Source organism: Mus musculus, chromosome 15 (assembly GCF_000001635.26).
Source record: "Mus musculus strain C57BL/6J chromosome 15, GRCm38.p6 C57BL/6J".
Classification (NCBI taxonomy): Eukaryota; Metazoa; Chordata; class Mammalia; order Rodentia; family Muridae; genus Mus; species Mus musculus.
This window is the reverse complement of record NC_000081.6, coordinates 9151414-9170313: the sequence shown is the minus strand read 5'-3', so window position 1 is coordinate 9170313 and position 18900 is coordinate 9151414. Positions and strand designations below refer to the sequence as shown.

The following is an 18900-nucleotide window of genomic DNA, read 5'->3' as shown; positions in this document are numbered from 1 at the left end:
AGTGGGTAAGAGCACCCGACTGCTCTTCTGAAGGTCTGAAGTTCAAATCCCAGCAACCACATGGTGGCTCACAACCACCCATAATGAGATCTGATGCCCTCTTCTGGTGTATCTGAAGACAACTACAGTGTACTTACATATAATAAATAAATAAATCTTTAAAAAAAAAAAAAAGAAGACAAATTTCATTGATAATTTGGGTACATGTGATGGTTTGAATATGCGTGGCCCAGGGAGTGGGCCCATTATTAGGAGGTTCGGCCTTGTTGGAGTAGGTATGTCACTGTGAGCATGGGTTTTAACACCCTTGTCCTAGCTGCCTGGAAGCCAGTCTTCTCCTAGCAGCCTATAGATGAAGATGTAGAGCTCTCAGCTCCTCCTGTACCATGCCTGCCTGGACAATGCCATGATGCTCCTGCCTTAATGATTACGGACTGAACCTCTGAACCTGTAAGCCAGCCCCAATTAAATGGTATCCTTATAAGAATTGCCTTGGTCATGGTGTCTTTTCATGGCAGTAAAACCCAAACTAAGAAGTTGGTACCAGGGACTGGGATATTGATATGATAGGCCTGACCTTGCTTTTGTTTGGAAGAATTTGGGTTTCAGGACTATGTATGGGTTTGGAAAGCAGTGGAATGCTTTATGTGGGGCTTAATGGACCATCTTAGTAGAAATATGGAAGACGTTGTTGCCCAGAGTGGTTTGAACTGTTCAGACATAGCGCAAGAATTCAGTATGTGGCGTAGAGACTGTTTTTATGGTATTTTGATGAAGAATGTGGCTACTTTTTGCCCTTGTCTTAAGAGTCTACCTGAGGCTAACGTAAAGAGATTTAAATTAAATGCACTGAAAAAGGAAGCCTCAAAGAGGCCCAGCAGAGACTTTGTTCTCTGGTTAAGTGTCAGGGAGAGCATTTTGAACAACCATAGCAAGCTTAGAAAGGAAAAATCTAAAATGTATGGTTCAAGTAATAAAGGGGGACTAGGAAGTGAATGGAGCCGAATCCTGTGTTCAAGGAGATAAAGAGCTTAAGGGAGTAGTGACCTCACAGCAAGATCCCACCCAGCTAAACTTACTGTCTGTATTTGCAGCTGAGCAAGGTATAGTTTGGATTTTTAATCTGGAATGAACTACAATCCAGAAATGAAAGACACAGGCTTTTGATCTGGATCTTGAGGCATAGAGGCCATGAATAGCTTAGGTCTAGACAAGGTGGTATATGACTTTAATTCCAGGAGACAGAGGCAAGTAGATTTCTGAGTTCAAGGCCAGCCTGGGTCACTGAAAATTCTAAGTACAGAAAGGCTTAAAACCAGGCTTGGTAGACCACACCTTTCTTTAATCCCAGCACTTAGAAGACAGGCATGCAGATCTCTGAGTTCAAGGTCAATCTACAGCAAGTTTCAGTACTGCCAAGCTTAGGAGAGATTACTGGGACAATTGATGCTGGTCAGCTGAAACTAAGAAATTAGCAGTGATTAAGAAGAGACCAGCATCACTTAGGTGAAATCTTCTGAGAAGTGTTTTCTCAGAGCACAAAGAAGCTGTGTGTAGGAAAGGTTGTACCTCATGCTGCAGCTGGACTTGATAATGTGTAAGAATCGCCCAGGGGATACTGGTTTTGAAGGTATGAAGGGGTCAAGGAGAGCAGCTGAGATTTGGCACTGTGAGAGGCCAGGGAAGGCAATTGATGAAGGTGCAACCTCAGTTATACTTGATGGCCCAGGACTGAAGAGGTCATGCAAAGAAGTTAAGTTTGGGCACCATGAAGAGAGCCTTATGAGAGGCTATTGGTGAAGCCTAATTGTAGGTGAAGACCCCAGTTTACTAGAGATGCCATTACCATGGGATAATCACCAAGAACTGCAGCAGCAGTGGCGTGGAGTCAGCCAAAGCCTAGGGTGCTACAGAAGCCTTTGCAGGAGCTCAGAAGATCATGTGTGGATCCCAGACAGTGGAACAAGAAGCTGGGAAGCTGAGGTTGACTTGAAGACCTCAAGCTGTTAAAGATGTCAGAGCCATGGGATATCTGCAGAGGAAAGCTGCTAACAGGGAGTAGAACCAGCACAGGAGAAAGAAGTTTGTTGAGGTCAACAAAGATGAAAAAGGAGTGGAGATCTGAAGACCCCTTTGATATCAGACATGAGATGCAGAGTTTGGGAGTTTGCCCAGTTGGTTTCCTGACTTGCTTTGGGGATTACAGTTAAGTGATTGGATAAACCTCAGAATAGACTTAGAACTTTGGACTTTTAACATTGTGAGACTGCTATAGATTATAGGGACTCTGGAAGTTGGACTAAATATACTTCTTTATTATGCTATGGCTAGGTATGGCTTCCATAGATTCATGTGTTTGAACCAAGCCTATGGGGGCCAGGAAGTGGAATGTCATGGTTTAGCTACGCGAGACCCAAGGAGTGGCACTATTAGGAGGTGCAGGCTTGTTGGAGTAGGTATGTCACTGTGAGCATGGGTTTTAACACCCTTGTCCTAGTTGCCTGGAACCAGTCTTCTCCCAGCAGCCTTCAGATGAAGATGTAGAAATCTCAGCTCCTCCTGCACCATGCATGCCTGGACAATGCCATGCTTGCCTTGATGATAATAGACTAAACCTCTAAGCCAGTCCCAATTAAATGGTATCCTTAAAAGAATTGCCTTGGTCATGGTATCTGTTCGCGGCAATAAAACCCAAACTAAGACAGTATATAAAAGGTAATTGTGCAACTTTTCAATAATTCTTTTAGAGGCATAAAAATATGCCTGCAATTCAAGATAGTGCCATCAAAATCATAACAGTATAGCTTATTATTAAATGTTTATGTAATCTATAATACATAAGACATAACATGAGATGACATGTGAGAAGATGGTTGCAAGAATTACTGAGATCAAGGACACATGCTTCATTATGTTCATAACAGCTTTATTCAGAATAGCAAGAAACTGGAAACAACCCTGATGTCCCTTTCCCAAAAAATGGATACAGAAAATGTGGTTCATTTACACAATGGGATACTATTCAATTATTTAAAAACAAAGACATCATGAATTTTTCAGGCAAATGGATGGAACTAGGAAATATCATCCTGACCCAAAAAAAAAAAAAAAAAAACCAGGCATGGTATGTACTCACTGATAAGTGGATATTAGCCAAAAAATACAGAACATCCATGATACACCCCACAAACCCAAAGAAATAAACAAGAGAGGCCCAAGTAAGGATGGCCTTGAATCATACTTAGAAGGAGAAACAAAACAGTCATAAAAGGCAGAGGAGCCGGGGCGGGGGGTGGGGGGGACTGGGAGTTGGAATGGGGATGGGGGAGGTAGAGAATGAAAAGGCAGATCAGGTTGGGGAAGAGAGAGGAGAGGCCCAGTGGGGCAAGAAAATGAACCAAAATCTGCAGCTGCCTGGGCAGGGGGTGGGGGTGGGATTTCTAGCAAGTCCCAGAGACCTGGGAAATAGGAGGCTCCCAAAAGTTAATGCCTAATGGTAGGGACATGGAACCTGAACAGCCCACCTCCTATTGCCAGGCAGGACCATCAGTGGAAGGAAAGGGACACCAACCCACTCAAAAACTTTTGACCCAAAATCTGTCCTATCTAAAAGAAAAGCAGGGATGGAGCAGAAACCTAAGGAGAGGCCAATGAATAACTAGCTCAACTTGAAACCATGGGCAAGCACCAATCCCTAACATTACTAATGATACTTAGTAATGCTTATAAACAGGAGCCTACCAAAACTGTCCTCTGAGAGGCTCTACCCAGCAGGTGACTGAACAAACATAGACGGAGGTTAGGGACACTTATGGAAGAGTTGGAGGAAAGGACTGAAGCCTAGAAGTAGATGGGAATCTCACAGAAGACCAACAGAGTCAGCCAACCTGGACCCCTGGGAGCTCTCAGAGTCTGAGCCAACAACCAACCAAAGAACATACAGAGGCTGGAACGAGGCCCTCCTGCACTAAGGGGGCCCCCTTTCAGAGGAGAGGGAGAGGGAGTTGGTGGGGAGGAACTCTGAGGGAGGGACCAGAAAGAGGAACAGCATTTGAGATGTAAACAAATTAGTTAATTAAAAACAATTACTCAGACCCTAGCTTATTTTCCTACAGGAGATATGCTTGATATTAATGATAAGACACGATGGTTCTGTGAATATGTACCTACATCACTATGCCATGGCAATAATTGTAGGGCATTCTAATTATATTCAAATGTTTCACATTTCAAAGTAAAATGCTGCCAATAATTACTACTAAACTTAGAACAGAAAAAAAAATCTATATATAAACTACTCTTTTGTTTATGGTAAAGTTTACATGAAAATCCATCTGGAAAACCTTAACCATATATTCTTTAATCACACTTTCCTATGTGAAAAATTAATTTACAATAGTATATAAAAATGTACTTCACGAGAAAAAGCGGAAACAATATAACATGATTACCTTTTTAAGTATTGTGTCTACACACTTCCTCAGTGGGTGGTTGTACTTGATGCTCTCATTTACTTTACGAACCTCCTATAAAAACAGTAAAATAAAAATATTTAGATTTCTATAAATCATACATTTTAAATGAGAGTTCACACAAGTTCCAGATTTTAATTTCAGCTCAAATTATTTAGCATTATAAGTTTTTTTCATGGAATAAAATTTATTAAGAGCACTTATAAAATAAAGTATTCAAATAGCTGTATTTACATCCTTCACTGTTCTATGGATTTCTAAATGTCTCCCTCCATTGTTTGCTTATTTCATATATCACAATGGCTAGCATTATTTAACAGTTCAAAAGTTTATAATACATGTGTGTATGTAAAGCCCAGCCAATTCCATTTTTGAAGAAACTCCATTTAGTGCAAGACCAGGGGCTAAACTTCAATTCCAGGAAGAAAACCAGAGTCCTCCTGAGTAAGCCTCCTATGGCAACCCCCCATAGCAATAGCCAGTCAGGCTACAACAGCAGGGTCAAGGTTCATATAGATAACTTAAGACATCCAGAGAGAACAGATAACTTAGCCATTCTGCTTTTCAGGTGGTTTTGTCCACCTGTTCAGTTTCTGCAGATTATGCCAGAAATGTAGTTTTTAAAATATTAATTTGCTGACCCATATGGAAATTCCCCAAGCTTGCTGTAACTACAATAAATACTCTGCACCCCCAGACTCAAGGCTCTCACTCTGACCTACTGCAACAGGGATGATGAGAGAACTTGCTCTAGAGCTTGTAATAAAGACCCTTATGTGTTTACATTGAAGTCAGTCTCTCAGTGGTCTTTGAGGTTCCTGCAACTTGGACACAGCATGTATAAATAAACATATATAGTTTAAATTAAGTGCTCCCATCGGGGCTGACAAGTTTATTTCAAGAGCTAGCTAAATAACATCTAACAAAAACCTCAACACGGGTATGAGAAGTCCTTTTATTGAGTTGTTGGTCAGCGCTAGCCTACTGTTATTACTTTAAAATCTCTATTTCTGAAAACACTGTACATTTAAGGCATAGGGCCCAGAAACCCGTGAGCTAGAACTGATTTGAAAGCCTTATCCTTGAGGACTAGCTTTCATAGTACCAGAAGATGCCATGATATCTCCCAAAGGAGGGAAGTGATCAACTGTCCAACCCAGCTATGATGCTTATGAACATGACAATAACCATTTGCCTTTTACCCACAGACCAGTGTAGTTCCCACCCTCCTCAAAGAACCTTCTCTTCCCAATAGAAACCACAATGAATCAAATGCACAGTTTTAGAGCCCAGTCTGAAGTGATGCGTTTACAACACTATTCTCTCGGCTGAGGCTTAGGGATCACTGTGGGGATCACTGTGGGGATCACTGTGGGGTTAGGCGTCAGGGGCAAAGGACTGTAAGAGCCGGAGCCTCCCTGCCAGAGGATCAGTGAGTCGCTGTGAGACTGAGTCTCCTAGGCTTGTCACAAGCTACACCCACAAAGTCTCACTAAGGCTTCTGCATAAACATGAGCTGAACAAGGACAGCAGTAACAGGCATGCTGATATGGACGGGGAACACCCAAGAGGTCTTGACAAAGAACTGCAAGCAACTGAGGAATGCTGAGAGCGGGCCTTCCCAGGGAAGAAAGACTATACCAATGGGTTATCCAACACCTAAACACAAATAACATTATACAGACTGAGTGGCCTGTATTTAGAACATATATGTTTACACGCATACATACAGCAGATGTTCATAACAACAATTAACTAAAAAAAAAAAAAGAAGTCATGATTTGAAAGAGAGAAAGGGGAGTGGGAGTGACTGGAAATAAGAGAGAGATTAAATCTCAAAAAATAAAATAAAAAGAGTTCACAAAGGATCTGTCAAGGTTTATATTTCTTCTTTTCATATTACTTCCATTTTTATTTTGTTAGTAAATATTGTTGGGTTTTTTTAAATTTATTTTTTACACTCCATATTCTATTCCCCCAGCCCCCATCCACCCTCTGTCTGCTCCACATCCCACACCACCCCCAACCCCACCTGACCTCTAAACTCCCTGGGGCCTCCAGTCTCCTGAGGGTTAAGTACATCATCTCTGAATGAACACAGACCAGGAAGTCCTCTGCTGTACGTTTGTTGGGGGCCTCATATCAGCTGGTATATACTGCCTGTTTGGTAGTCCAGTGTTTGTAAGATCTCTGGGGGTCCCAATTAATTGAGAGCGCTGGTCCTCCTACAGGATCGCCCTCCTCCTCAGCTTCTTTCAGCCTTCCCTAATTCAACAACGGGGGTCAGCTGCTTCTGTCCATTGGTTGGGTGCAAATATCTGCATCTGACTCTTTCAGCTGCTTGTTGGGTCTTCTGGAGTGCTGTCATGCTAGATTCCTTTTTGTGAGCACCATAGCCTCAGTAATAGTGTCAGGCCACAGAACTCAAAAAGGTCAATAAACTGAAGTGCCCAAGTGAAACAAAGGTGTGGAGGGTCAACTCATGCAGTTTTGGAGGTGATCAAGGGTACGACCAGGATCTGGGACAGAAGCCATGCTTGCTTCATTCTGGCATTCTGCTCATGTCCTGAGAAGCTAGACAAGACTGAATTAAAAAGTAATGGACTACTCTAATTAATTAATTTATTTATTTACTGTAAACACAATATATGTGAACTTAGGCAAGACTGTGGTTTCATAAATAACTTCCTTTCACATGTGCATATAATGTGTTTGATCAAACCCATCCCTCTTTCACACTAATTCCTCCCTTATGCTTTCCACTTTTCCACCCAACTTCATCCGTTTTGGTTTTTTTAAACCCACTGAGTACACTTAGTGCTTCCTGTATGTATAGGGAAATAGGAGTATCTGTGGGAGTACTGTAACCTTTCAGGGACCATATATTTGAAGAAAACAGACTACCCTTATCCCTGCAGCCATGAATTATCAAAATAGCTCCTAGCTATGGGTGGGACTAGATGGCCCCTTTCCCATTCATGCTGGGATTCTGGCCCGTTTGATCTTTTACACATAATCATAGCTGCTGAGAATCCATGTGGACTAATTTCTTTGATGGTGGAAATTTCAAGACAGCATAGCATTCAAGTTATGTCATGGCAACGGCTCACTGCTTTTATTCAGTTCCACAGTGAGAGATTACAAAGAAATGGACTGGGTTTGGTAAAGAAAAGAATGCACACTATAAAGTTAGAGGAACTCGGAAAGAAGATCTGAAGACAAAAATCCCTCCACTGAAGATTCTGTGAAAATGCAAAATAATTTGAAATAGTCTGAATTATGAGTGCCACTAAAGGGGTTTCCTACTCCAGAAGAAGAGTCTGCACAGACAGAAACCATAGCAGCTATGGTCCAAAAGGTCTGGGTTTCATCCACATGGTAAAGGTTTCAGAGGCCTGAAGGATGAAAGAGTGAGAGGGCCCTAGAGGCTTTACATAGCTTCCAGAAGGCTACTGAGGACAGGCAGTCTGCAGCAGGGTCAGATTCCCTATACAAAGGCCCTACAGGGCCATTTGTATGAAACAGTGAAGGTGAAGGCTAAGCTGAAATGGAAACTCAAGGATATTATTGTTCTGGGACCATGGGAGGTCTACCAAGGAATCCACTGGCATATATATCCAAGAGACTAAGTTACAGGTGTTACAAGTGGCAGAACTAGAGGAGAAAGGTTACACAAGCTCTTTGGGGCCCAGATTGTTCTATCATGAACCCCAGATACCTGACACAGAATTACAGGATTTAGTATTTTCCTGCTGGGTTATGGTCTTGCTTTAATATAAACTTTCCTTACTATGCCCCTATTCTTTCCTTTTGAGGTGTGAATGTTTAGTCTCCACCATCATTTGTTAGAAGTATATACTTCCTTTAGGCTGTATAGGGACTCACGTTTAAGAAATTGCTCAAGATTCAGAGAGACTCTGAACTTACCATTTTGAACAATGTTGGAACTGTTGAAAACTATACATATTTTTATATCTATTTATATATCTATTTAAATCTAAAAACTGTATTTAAAGTTAGACCCAGTACATGTGCATTATGAGATGACCATGAGCTCATGGGGATAAGGAGTGAAAGGTTATGGCTTAAAAGTGGTATGTCTGCAATCGCATTGACAATGGGTAGACTTGTGATGGGCAGACTTAGATTGATGGTCAACCTGACAAGATCTGGAATGACTTTGGAGACAGATCTGTAAGCATGTCTGTGAAGGATTTTCCACATTAGGTTAATTGAGGTCGGAGGACCCATACTAGTTTCATCTGAATAAATAGGAGAATGTAAGCTGAGCAACAGTATTTCTCGCTTTGTTTCCTAACAGTAGACCTAGCATCCTAACACTCCGTTATCACACGTTCCTTGTCATGATTGACTAGCCCTTCAAACTGTAAGCCCAAGCCATCTTATCTTTCTGTTAGCTGTTCTTGTCAATTATTTTATCCTGGAAACAGTAACCAATGCAGCAAAGCACTGTCAGTCAATTTCACTGACAAAGGTCTGGTGACAAGTAAGTGTTTTAATAAATACTAAAGGCATAAGGGGTAGAGGAAAACAGCCCAGTGGGTAAGACAATGCCATATAAACATGAAGATATCAGTTCATATCCCAAGAACCAAGGTAAAAAGCCAGGGATAGAGGTGTTCTCTTATAACCCTAGAACTGTAGACGTGGAGACAGGGGGACCCCTGAAGCTCACGGCCAGCCGGGCTAGATAAAACAATGTGCTTCAGGTTCAGAGAGAGACCCTTTCTCAAAAACTAAAGGTTGACATCAATGAACAAAAACTATGCAATACTCACCTTGGGCATTCAGCTATGTACACATGCGCACAAACATCATTACTAAGTAAACCACACAGAGAAAGGGGAGGGAGGAAAAAAGGGTGGGTTAGGAACAGAGTCTTTGAAATTAGCATTCCCTAGGAATCACAATATTCTATATATTTGTTACTTAAAATGGTAGAGTCACTGCTCTATAACAGCAGGAGGAGGAAGAGGAGGAGGAAAAAGAAGAGGAGGAAGAAGAGGAGAAAGGAGACGGGCTGCAGTCTTAGAATAAAGAGAGAACAAAATGAACTTAAAACGAACACTTGGAGTGTTAGAGCACAGCTATCAGTGATAGAGAATGAAAAGCTGAGAAACCATCTGATATACTAAGAAAATAATGAAAACATGTATACACCACAGTCACTTTACTATGTGAAGCTTTCTTATTAGCAAACACAAAAAATGAGAATTCAAAATAGAACTGGATAATAAATATGTAAAAGAATAGTCAAGCTTCCAAAGAAATTGTAAACTCCAAAGGACTTTTCATAAAATTATAAAACATTTATATTATGTAATAAAGTAACAAACCAACACGATATACAGTAAAAAGTGATCTATTTGGAGAATAACTTTCTGGTAAGCATGAAAATCTAATATATGCATACTCTGAAAAATTGATACCAATAACACTGTTCCTGTAAGGAACTCAGCTTACTGAGGAAGACATACAAACAAAAAAGATATAGAAATGCTATAAAAGCAAAGCCCAGCACAGGACATTCTGGATGACTACAGCTTAGTGTGGAGTCTTTCTGATGAACTGATCATTTAAGTGGAACAAAGCCAAATGAGTAAGCCTCATCTGGAAAACGAGAATATTCCAAAGAGGGACAAGGTCAGTGAGTGAAGGTCTCCAGACAGAAACGAAGGCGCGGTGTTAGAGGAAAAGAACGGAATGACTACAGAAGGAAAATGACACTAAATGCCTGGTTAGCATGAGATCTGAGAAACATACCCAAAACCTCCCAGAAATCTAACTAGCAATTAATTCTGAGCTACGTTCAATCTAAGTACATGACTGGCAAGATTAGATTTGGTTTTCATTTTTAGATTTTTTTACTTACTTTACTTTTTTATTTTAGTTTAGTTTAGTTTAGTTTAGTTTAGTTTTTGAGACACATTTCCCTATATAGCCCAAGCTGGACTTGAATTTGCTACACATCTCAGGCTGGTTTGAAGTCACCTCCAAGCGAGCTGGGATTACAAGCATTATGTGCTAAGATGTGCAGATCACACTTGTATGTTCAAAAGGACACTCTGGGTACTAGTACAATGTATTCTTCCATTTATAAGTTTCCTTAAAGTCTGTAATTGGCACATATTTATTTACTTCAAAAATTAACTAATCTGACCATATATGTAAAATGTTTTTCTTGAAATTATTAGCTACATTAAATAAAAGCATGAACTGAAACAGTTAACTTTTCATATTAGCTACATATCTGTTATAAATTTAAGGTTTACTCAACAGTTAATTTTTAAAGTTTGGGAGGATCTATAATACTAGCTTGTTTAGGAAGCCAATGCTTCCAAACTGGTATTTGGTTAGAATCTTTTTAGCTACCAACATTCTAGCAATTCTTCAAATCTCTAGTCAATGTTTTTTTTTTTCTGATCTCTCTGCAGATTTTGTGAAGCCTCTCTATGTTAAGCACTTCAAGTATACTTTTATCATATGCTATACGGGAATGTTTGGTCCTCTATTCTAGAAAGTTGCTATAGTCATGAACATTCTGCTATCTATGTAGGACAGTGACTTTTTTAAACAGCCATTAAAAAAGAATGCTGTCAAGCAGACATGGTGGTACACTGGACTATATACGGAAATAGCAAGATCCTGTCTCAAATAAAAACAGAGAGAAAGAGAGATGGGGGTAAGGAAGAGAAAAAAGGGAGGGAAGGAGGCAGGGATGAAAGGGAAAGAAGAAGGGGAAAGAATAGGAAGGAATGAGGAGGTAAGGAAAAGGGACCGAAAGGGAGGAGGGGAAAGGATGCCTTCTTTTCTATATGTGACTTTAGCTCGTAAAAAAATGTTTAAATCCTGCCGGTTTCAACATATGAATAGTATGCTGAAATAACACACAAGGCACAAATGCCAGGTTTTAATTTTCATGTCTCATTCCTAAGGGTTCCTATCTAATAACAGAACATCTCTCTATTTCATTCAGACACTGTTCATCGAGACGGTCCAGTGAGGAGGTCAGATGTAATCCCACAGCTCCTCAGGAGGCTGAGGCAGCTGGGTCACAAATACAAAGTGAGTTCACAGTCTAGGCACCTTTGAGAGACCTGTCACTATCTCAGATAGAAAGATAGGTAGATAGATAGATAGATAGATAGATAGACAGACAGACAGACAGACAAAAAGTAGTGAAGATGCTAGGGATACAGTACATGGTATGCAACTAACAGATGTATGTGATATACTCACTTCAATCCCTAGTACTGTAAGAAAGCAAACAAAGACCCCAAACAATACATTTGATGTGCATTTGTTGAAGAAACAGTAAATCAGCTGGCAAATCCAAATTCTTCAAATCTGCAACAACTTAATTTAATGCCAACTTTTGGGCAGAACACTATCAAATAAAAAACTACTTTCATCAAATGCAAATGTTTTATCAAGCATAAATCTTCAAAATTTATAAAGTTTTTTTCCAGAAGTTTCAAAGGATATATCTACCAAATAATATAAAAAATTTCATTAGGCTCTCAGAAGATACAAACTTTGATGCTTTACTCTAAGATTTTTAGCCTCTAGGTCTATGAGGCAATACAGCTGCTGAAGCCACACAGTCTGTGGTACTATTATTATAGCAGCCCCTTGTTGCTAATGTAAAAGGCTCCCTGAGGAATGTTGTTTCTTAAGACCTGAAGATGGAGTAAGTTGAGAATAAAATGTTCAGAGACAGAAAAGACAAGAGGATATAGTTAAGAATTGGGGTCATCAAATTAAAGCAAATCCAGTGCTCTACCACCTGTTCTCAGACTGAAATATAAGCTTGCTCTCACTCACTTATTAGAGTCTAGAGTTGCCTTCAGACCACAATCGCCAAGCATGCACAACAGAGACCACATGGCAACAAAGCCTCAGACACTTACCACCTGGAGCTTCATGTTGTTAAAGTGTGAACTAAAACTAAATTCCCTGGCTCTCCTTATTAGCTCTGTGTACATAAGCAAATTATTTAAACTCCTAATAACTCACTTTCTTCATTATAAAATGGGAATTTAAAAAATCTCTTTTGTAAAATTGTAAGATTAAAGTTAAGTCTTGAAAATGAGTTTGAACTGTGCAAGTCTACTTATATACATTTTCTGAGATCTCCAACATGTTAATAAAACTCACATGGGATCAGCACAACATAGAAATGTTGAACAACTTTCCAAATTAGGAGTTATTGATGAATAAAAGACATGTAAATCATAGCCTGTTTTAGCATTTACTATCATAAAATAGACATCTACCACAAAAGTTAAAATGGAGCAAAACCCAATGACAGAACATGGCTCATTTTCCGACAGGAGAACAATCAACAGAGACAGAGTTATAAGTCAGAGCTGGTTTTGTAGGACTAAACTTGCTTACCTCCATTACATCCTCCAAATTCTCTTCTGCATCTGCCTTCTCTGTCATCAGTTTGGCTGCCTTAAAGTAAGTCTTCATAAGAAGATAACCCCTTTTGGCTCCATTCCAGTATGACCGAGGAATTTCCACCAATCCATACCCCAATAATAACACAAGGAGAAACAGACCCCATGTGTTGGCAGCAGCTATCCCAATCGTCTGAAGTTGGTTCCTAAAAAATAGAAATTGTAAACAGATTGCTGATATAATATGATTTTATATAAAAATATAAGACTAATTAATTAGTAAATAAATTTTCAGAAAACTGTCATAGAGGAAAAGTAGGATTTTATATGAAGAAATTTTTGCCTCTTTCCAGTCACAGCAGATAATCTATATGTTTGAATGGAAAGACAGAGTGTAACTGTAAAAATACTTCAATATGGGAAACACTGTTTCTATTATAGTCAAAATTAGAATGTAAGATAATTCATAGAAAATACTCATATATATATTCATATATATATATTTCCTCCACAGAAAACATTTTTCACTAGGTGCTTCTTTAGTCAAGATTAACTAGGAAGCCCTTGTAAACAGTTAAATTAACCTGTTATGGTTTACCTATACCAACAATGAAACCTAGCTCTACTAGTCAAAACATAAATTTGGGAGTAATATACATATATTAGAAATTATATACACAAATGAATTTTAATTTATTGAAATACCTGAGTTCAAAGTAACATTAGGAAAACTATTCTCTCAAACTAAAAGCAAAAAGAAAAGAAAAACTGTAAGTTCTAGTGGAGGAAAATTAATTTTTAATATTTATAAAATTTAAAATTCTATAAAAAACTTATCATTACTAGTTCACCATCTAACAGTTATATTTAAAGATGCCATGCTGGACTTTCTTCCTCAGTAATATGCATTACTCAGACACTCTTTGAGGGTATCTATAAGACATATAATGTTGTATATGTGTTTGCTTATTTGCACGTGTGCAGTAAAAATCAACGGAAACAGCACAAACACACACAACAGTGTTATAAAGACTGCTTTCCTTACCATTCTAAATGCAAACGTGGGTTTACAGCTACGTAAATCAGAAATGCTCCAAATATCAGCAAGTAAGTGCCGTAATAGATGGCATTCTCAATCAGGGCTGTTTTGATCTTGCCGGTGATGGAGAAACCTCCAGATCTTGCATATGACTGCATAAAAGGTAACAGGATCCTGGTTGGATGGAAAAATATATCATCAAAAACTCAACTGTGTAGCTGTTGAATCTAAAATACCCAAAATGTACAAACCTCAATATATAATTCTCCCCAACAAATGTTTTATGAGTAAGTACATGTTACTACTGAATGAACTATGATAGATGATTTTTTTTTTTAATATTAGATTCTGGGAGAAACAGAGGTCCTGAAGCAGGAGACACCACAGGAGGCTGTGATGACACGCAGACTCAAGCAGCATGAGTGACCTCACATCCTCTAAAACTAGGCCCTGGAGAGGCCAGGGTTGTGGTATAACTGTAATCTTAGCACTTGGATAACTGAGGCAGGAAGAGTTCTGACTCTGAGGGCAGCCTCGGCCATACAGACCCAGCAGATTCAAAAACAGACATAAATAATAACATTATTCCTTTAGAGTGACTTTGAAATATATTACAAAGAATGAGAAAACATTGGTTTTGTTTTCAAAAAGCACAGGATTTCAAGAGCACATTCACTCACACTCTTCCTGCCTCATCTTTAAATGCCAGCTAAGAGCTCAGGGCACCATGTTTGGCTGGCAAGCATTGTTCTTCACTGAAGAAAACACTTTCCAATGTCTGGTTTCCTAAGGCTTCCCATAGAAAACTGATTGAAAGCAAACAAAAGTGCAAGTAGTTGAGAAGGTTAAAGGTAGTGAGTGGTCCAGGTGAGAGCAGGACAAGTGTGCTGATTTGAATATTTGAAGTCATAAAGGAGTGACACTGTTTAAAAGGATAAAGAGGTGTGGCCTTCTTGGAGTAGGTGTGGTCTTGTTGGAGGAAATGTGTCACTAGAAGAGGGCTTGGAGGTCTCAAAAGACCCAGCCAGGCTCACTGGCATAGTCCCTTCCTGCTGCTACAAGGCGTAGAACTCTCGACTACTTCTCCAGCATCATGTCCGCCTCTCTGCTGCCATGCTCCCCACCATGGTGAAAAGGGACTAAATCTCTAAAACTGTAAGTAAGCCCCAATTAAATGCTTTCTCCCATAGTTGCTGTGGTTATGGTGTATCTTCACAGCAATAACATCCTGACTAAGACAACAAGAGAAGACTGACTCTCAAGCTAATGATACATAATACAAAGTAGCAGTAGGAGGACAGAGTAGCTACCATACACACTTCAGAGTTGAGAACGGACTGGAGAAACAGATTCTGCAGCTATCAGATGTCAGCAGCAATAAAGTAACATCACCAGGTTAGATCTGGCAAAGCTAGTACATCAAGTACAAAGGAAGGAATTTAGGCTGACCTCAGAGAAACATCAACCTTTTAGGGAGTTGTAGGGAAAGGGGAGGCGGAAGCAGTGAAGGAGACTGAGACAGAGCCGTAAAGAGGCAAGGAAGAAAACCAACGAGTATATGGAGCAGAAACAAGAAGAAAGTATGTGAAAATAGAGGAGAGAAAACCATAAAATAAGTGCTTTCAGGAGGTCAAGCATATGAAGGGTTTGTATGTGTGAATAGACTGAGGAGTGTATTGAAGGGTACTATGGACTGAGGAAGGAATAAATTAACTGAGCAAATGAAGATCTCAAATGGAGAAAGTTTACTTAAGAGGTGTATTATAAACTATGGTATATACATAAAGTAGATGTCTCCCAGAACTGAGTAACAAAACAATGATGTGTACAAAATTGTATAGGTAAATCTCCCAAGTATATGAATGGAGAGAGAAAGAGAGAGAGAGAGAGAGAGAGAGAGAGAGAGAGAGAGAGAGAGAGAGAAAGAAAGAGAGAAAGAGAGAAAATGAATGAATGAATGAATGAATGATGCTGTATAATTCTATGTTTATAAATTTCTAAGCACAACAAATTAATGTATAATGATGGAAGTAAAACTTATGGCTACTCTTAAGGGTACAGAGTGTCTAGAGAAGAGCATTAGGAAACTTCAGGGGCACTGGAAACAGCCGGCATCACTGAGACTGATTCACCGGTTCATCTACTTCGAAATGAACTTAACACAATGAGGTCACTTTTCTGCAAGATTTCATATTCATACTTCAGTCTTTTTAAAAAGTGTTCGAAAACAATGGTCGTAATAATATTAGTGAGGTTGAGACTGGAAAGGAATTTGAGTTCAGAGAGACATTTTAAATGATATTTGTTTCTATGTGAGAGATTTCTTCTTTTTTTTAAGATTTATTTATTATATGTAAGTGCACTGTAGCTGTCTTCAGACACACCAGAAGAGGGCGTCAAATCTCATTACAGACGGTTGTGAGCCACCATGTGGTTGCTGGGATTTGAACTCAGGACCTTTGGAAGAGCAGTCAGTGCTCTTAACCACTGAGCCATCTCTCCAGCCCCCAAGAGATTTCTTTATGTGCACAGGATTACTGTTTTATATGATGAGGAAATTACATTGTCAAAACTAAAAGCTATAAGTTAGTAACAAACCTTAAGGAGATAGGCTCCTATTTTAGGAAGTGGGGCTAGCATAACAAGAACGAATCGCCCATCCCTGGAGAAAAGGACTGGTAAATAGATATTTGTGTTGATAAGACAGATACTAAAAGAACTGCCATGTGGCAACTTCTAAATGCAGCAAACAGTAAACTCACATGCCAAGAGCAAAGGTGACATTTCAGAAGGCCTAGAAAAGGGTCACAAAAAACTACAATTTAGAAAGTGAAGAGAAAGAAAACAAATAGACAAATGAAAATCTGACAATTTTGAGGGCATGGGTTAGATTATTAAGAATAAACTTCCAAAGATACTATTCTATTGTGTTTTGTAATCTTCCTCTCTTACAGTGTTTGCTATATTCACTTTGAGAGCTTAGTGTCCTGCAGAGTATCTAAGGAAGGATCAGAAGACAGAGGGTAACTGGCAGTGTAGAGCACAGGAGGAGGACAAAGCTAGATGGGTAGAGAAACAGACTTGGTACAATCCTGGTTATTAAAACCACAACTGTAACTGATGGTATATAAGGAGGACAGGCAGGCAAGATGACAGAACACAAGGATCAAGGGAAGAGCAACACTGGGAACTGGGTCACAGAGATCAAGGAAACATCCATGCAGGAAATGAGAATGTATGATGAATAAGCAGGCAGGGCTAGAGGGTGAACCTCTATTACTATAGACACTACACTTGTAGGATACAAGACTTGATTATTAGAGCTGGATACAGTCTGAGAACTTCTTTCCTTCAGTCTATCATCCTGAAGAAAATTCTACACAAGCTGACAAGAGAGGGAAGCAATTAAATCGTCCTATTCAGCTGCAACAAACACCTGTGAACCACAACAATAACCCGTATGGCAAGATATCTACAATGGTGCAGTAAATAGCAAATGGCTGATGGTAACTAGCAACTGTCTAACTGGACTTAAGGCCCATTCAGGAGGAAGGAAATTATGCCTGGTACTGAAAACCTATCCAGCTCCCAGGACTGGTGAGGACATAGACATTAAAGAAGACTCTACTTCTGCCATGTTGCTAAACCAGCATAGCTCCTTATTATATTCCACATCTTCTCTTTATACCTACAGGTCAATGTGGCTACCATGCCTTATAAAAAAGCCCCTCTTTACAGCAAATGGAGACCATCCCAGAAAACACAAAAGGGCACAGTGCAGATCAAGACACTGTTGGGAGCACAGCCCCGACACAGTACATCTTAGTACTTGCATCGGTGTCTCCGGGGCCACTGTGGAAGAGGAGAGATTGTAAGAGGCAGAATACCAGGAAGTCTGGACTGAAACAGTCTCTCCTAGAAATAGCTGCATATAAATAACACTGGAACAATGGCAATATTAACAGACACATTAACATAGAAAGGGGAACTTTTTGTGGGGTCCTATCTCTAGAGCAGTAGTTCTCAACTGTCCTAAAGCTATAACCCTTTAATGCAGCTCATGTTTTGATGACCCCCCCAACCATAAAATTGTTTTCACTGCTACTTCATAACTGCAATTCTGCTACTGTAATGAATCATAATGTAAATATCTCATGTGCAGGATATCTGATATGTGACCCCTGTGAAAAAGTTGTTTCTTCCAACCCACAGGTTGAAAAGCGCTGCTCTAGACTAAAAACCCCAGGTCACCAATGACTGCTGGGAGAGGGAGAGCTAGCATCTCCCGGGATGAGCCTCCTTACTGGTTGTTTCATGCACAGTGGTCAGCCCTGAATCCATACACACAAACACCAAAAACTGACCTGCTCTATGTAACAGAGATAACCAAATAAGTAGAGGCTATCAATTTGCAAGTGGGGTTTAAGGGATGGGTGTGACGGAAGGCATTTGGGATAGGCTGGAGGGAGGAAAGCCAACAGGGAAAGCTATGTGATCCCATTTCATTATGACACATACTTTACAAAAATTAAAGAAAGGAAACCAGGGGAGAGCGGTGACCTTCATAATAGCACTTTCATGAATAACGAAGCTAAATGAGGACTGGACTGAAGTTCAAACAAGAAAGACATCAAGGAAGGAAACGTCACTAGAACATTTTCATCTCTGTTTTCTATTTTCGGGAACTTTTCCCCCCTCTTTCTTTTCTTCTTGTAAAAATAGGATACTACATCTCAAAGAATTAAGGTTTATTAAAATCTAATCACTTTAGTCAATAATGCAGCCTTCACTGCCACTTACCACGTCAAAAACTGTGATGTCCAATAAACTACCCTCCAGAAAATTGGCATGATTCCATCTGGAATGTAACTCCACGGCTTGAAACATGGATGCTGTCTGTTCAGTAACAATTTAAAGTCAATTTATCTAAATAATAACTTCTTAAATGAAAGTATAAATTTGTAAG

At 39.6% G+C, this 18900-nt stretch overlaps 2 protein-coding genes across 6 annotated transcripts in view; one reads left to right on the top strand and one right to left on the bottom strand.

Annotated features, from left to right (window-relative positions):
* The window catches only part of Lmbrd2 (LMBR1 domain containing 2), a 61956-nt gene that overhangs the window by 32170 nt on the left and 10886 nt on the right, over positions 1 to 18900 (bottom strand). For 3 of the 4 annotated variants that reach the window (XR_003951400.1, XM_006520091.4, NM_177178.3), the window contains exons 4-7: positions 18735 to 18830; positions 13941 to 14108; positions 12891 to 13101; positions 4452 to 4526 (exon numbers count right to left, since the gene is read on the bottom strand). Coding sequence is in view for 3 of the 4 variants with exons in the window: in XM_006520091.4 (XP_006520154.1) it covers positions 4452 to 4526; positions 12891 to 13101; positions 13941 to 14108; positions 18735 to 18830 (550 nt within the window). In the remaining variant the exon portion in view is untranslated. Of the gene's footprint in view, positions 1 to 4451; positions 4527 to 12890; positions 13102 to 13940; positions 14109 to 14614; positions 14897 to 18734; positions 18831 to 18900 lie in introns of those variants that run through there. The other variant, XM_006520092.4, reaches the window with a different exon arrangement.
* Positions 14889 to 18900, top strand: part of Skp2 (S-phase kinase-associated protein 2) — a 43444-nt gene continuing 39432 nt past the window's right edge. Inside the window, exons 1-2 of one of the 2 annotated variants that reach the window (XM_011245359.2) lie at positions 14890 to 15089; positions 17290 to 17531. In XM_011245359.2, coding sequence (XP_011243661.1) covers positions 17494 to 17531 — 38 coding nt within the window. In that variant the 5' untranslated portion in view covers positions 14890 to 15089; positions 17290 to 17493. Of the gene's footprint in view, positions 15090 to 17289; positions 17532 to 18900 lie in introns of both variants that reach the window. The other variant, NM_001285980.1, reaches the window with a different exon arrangement.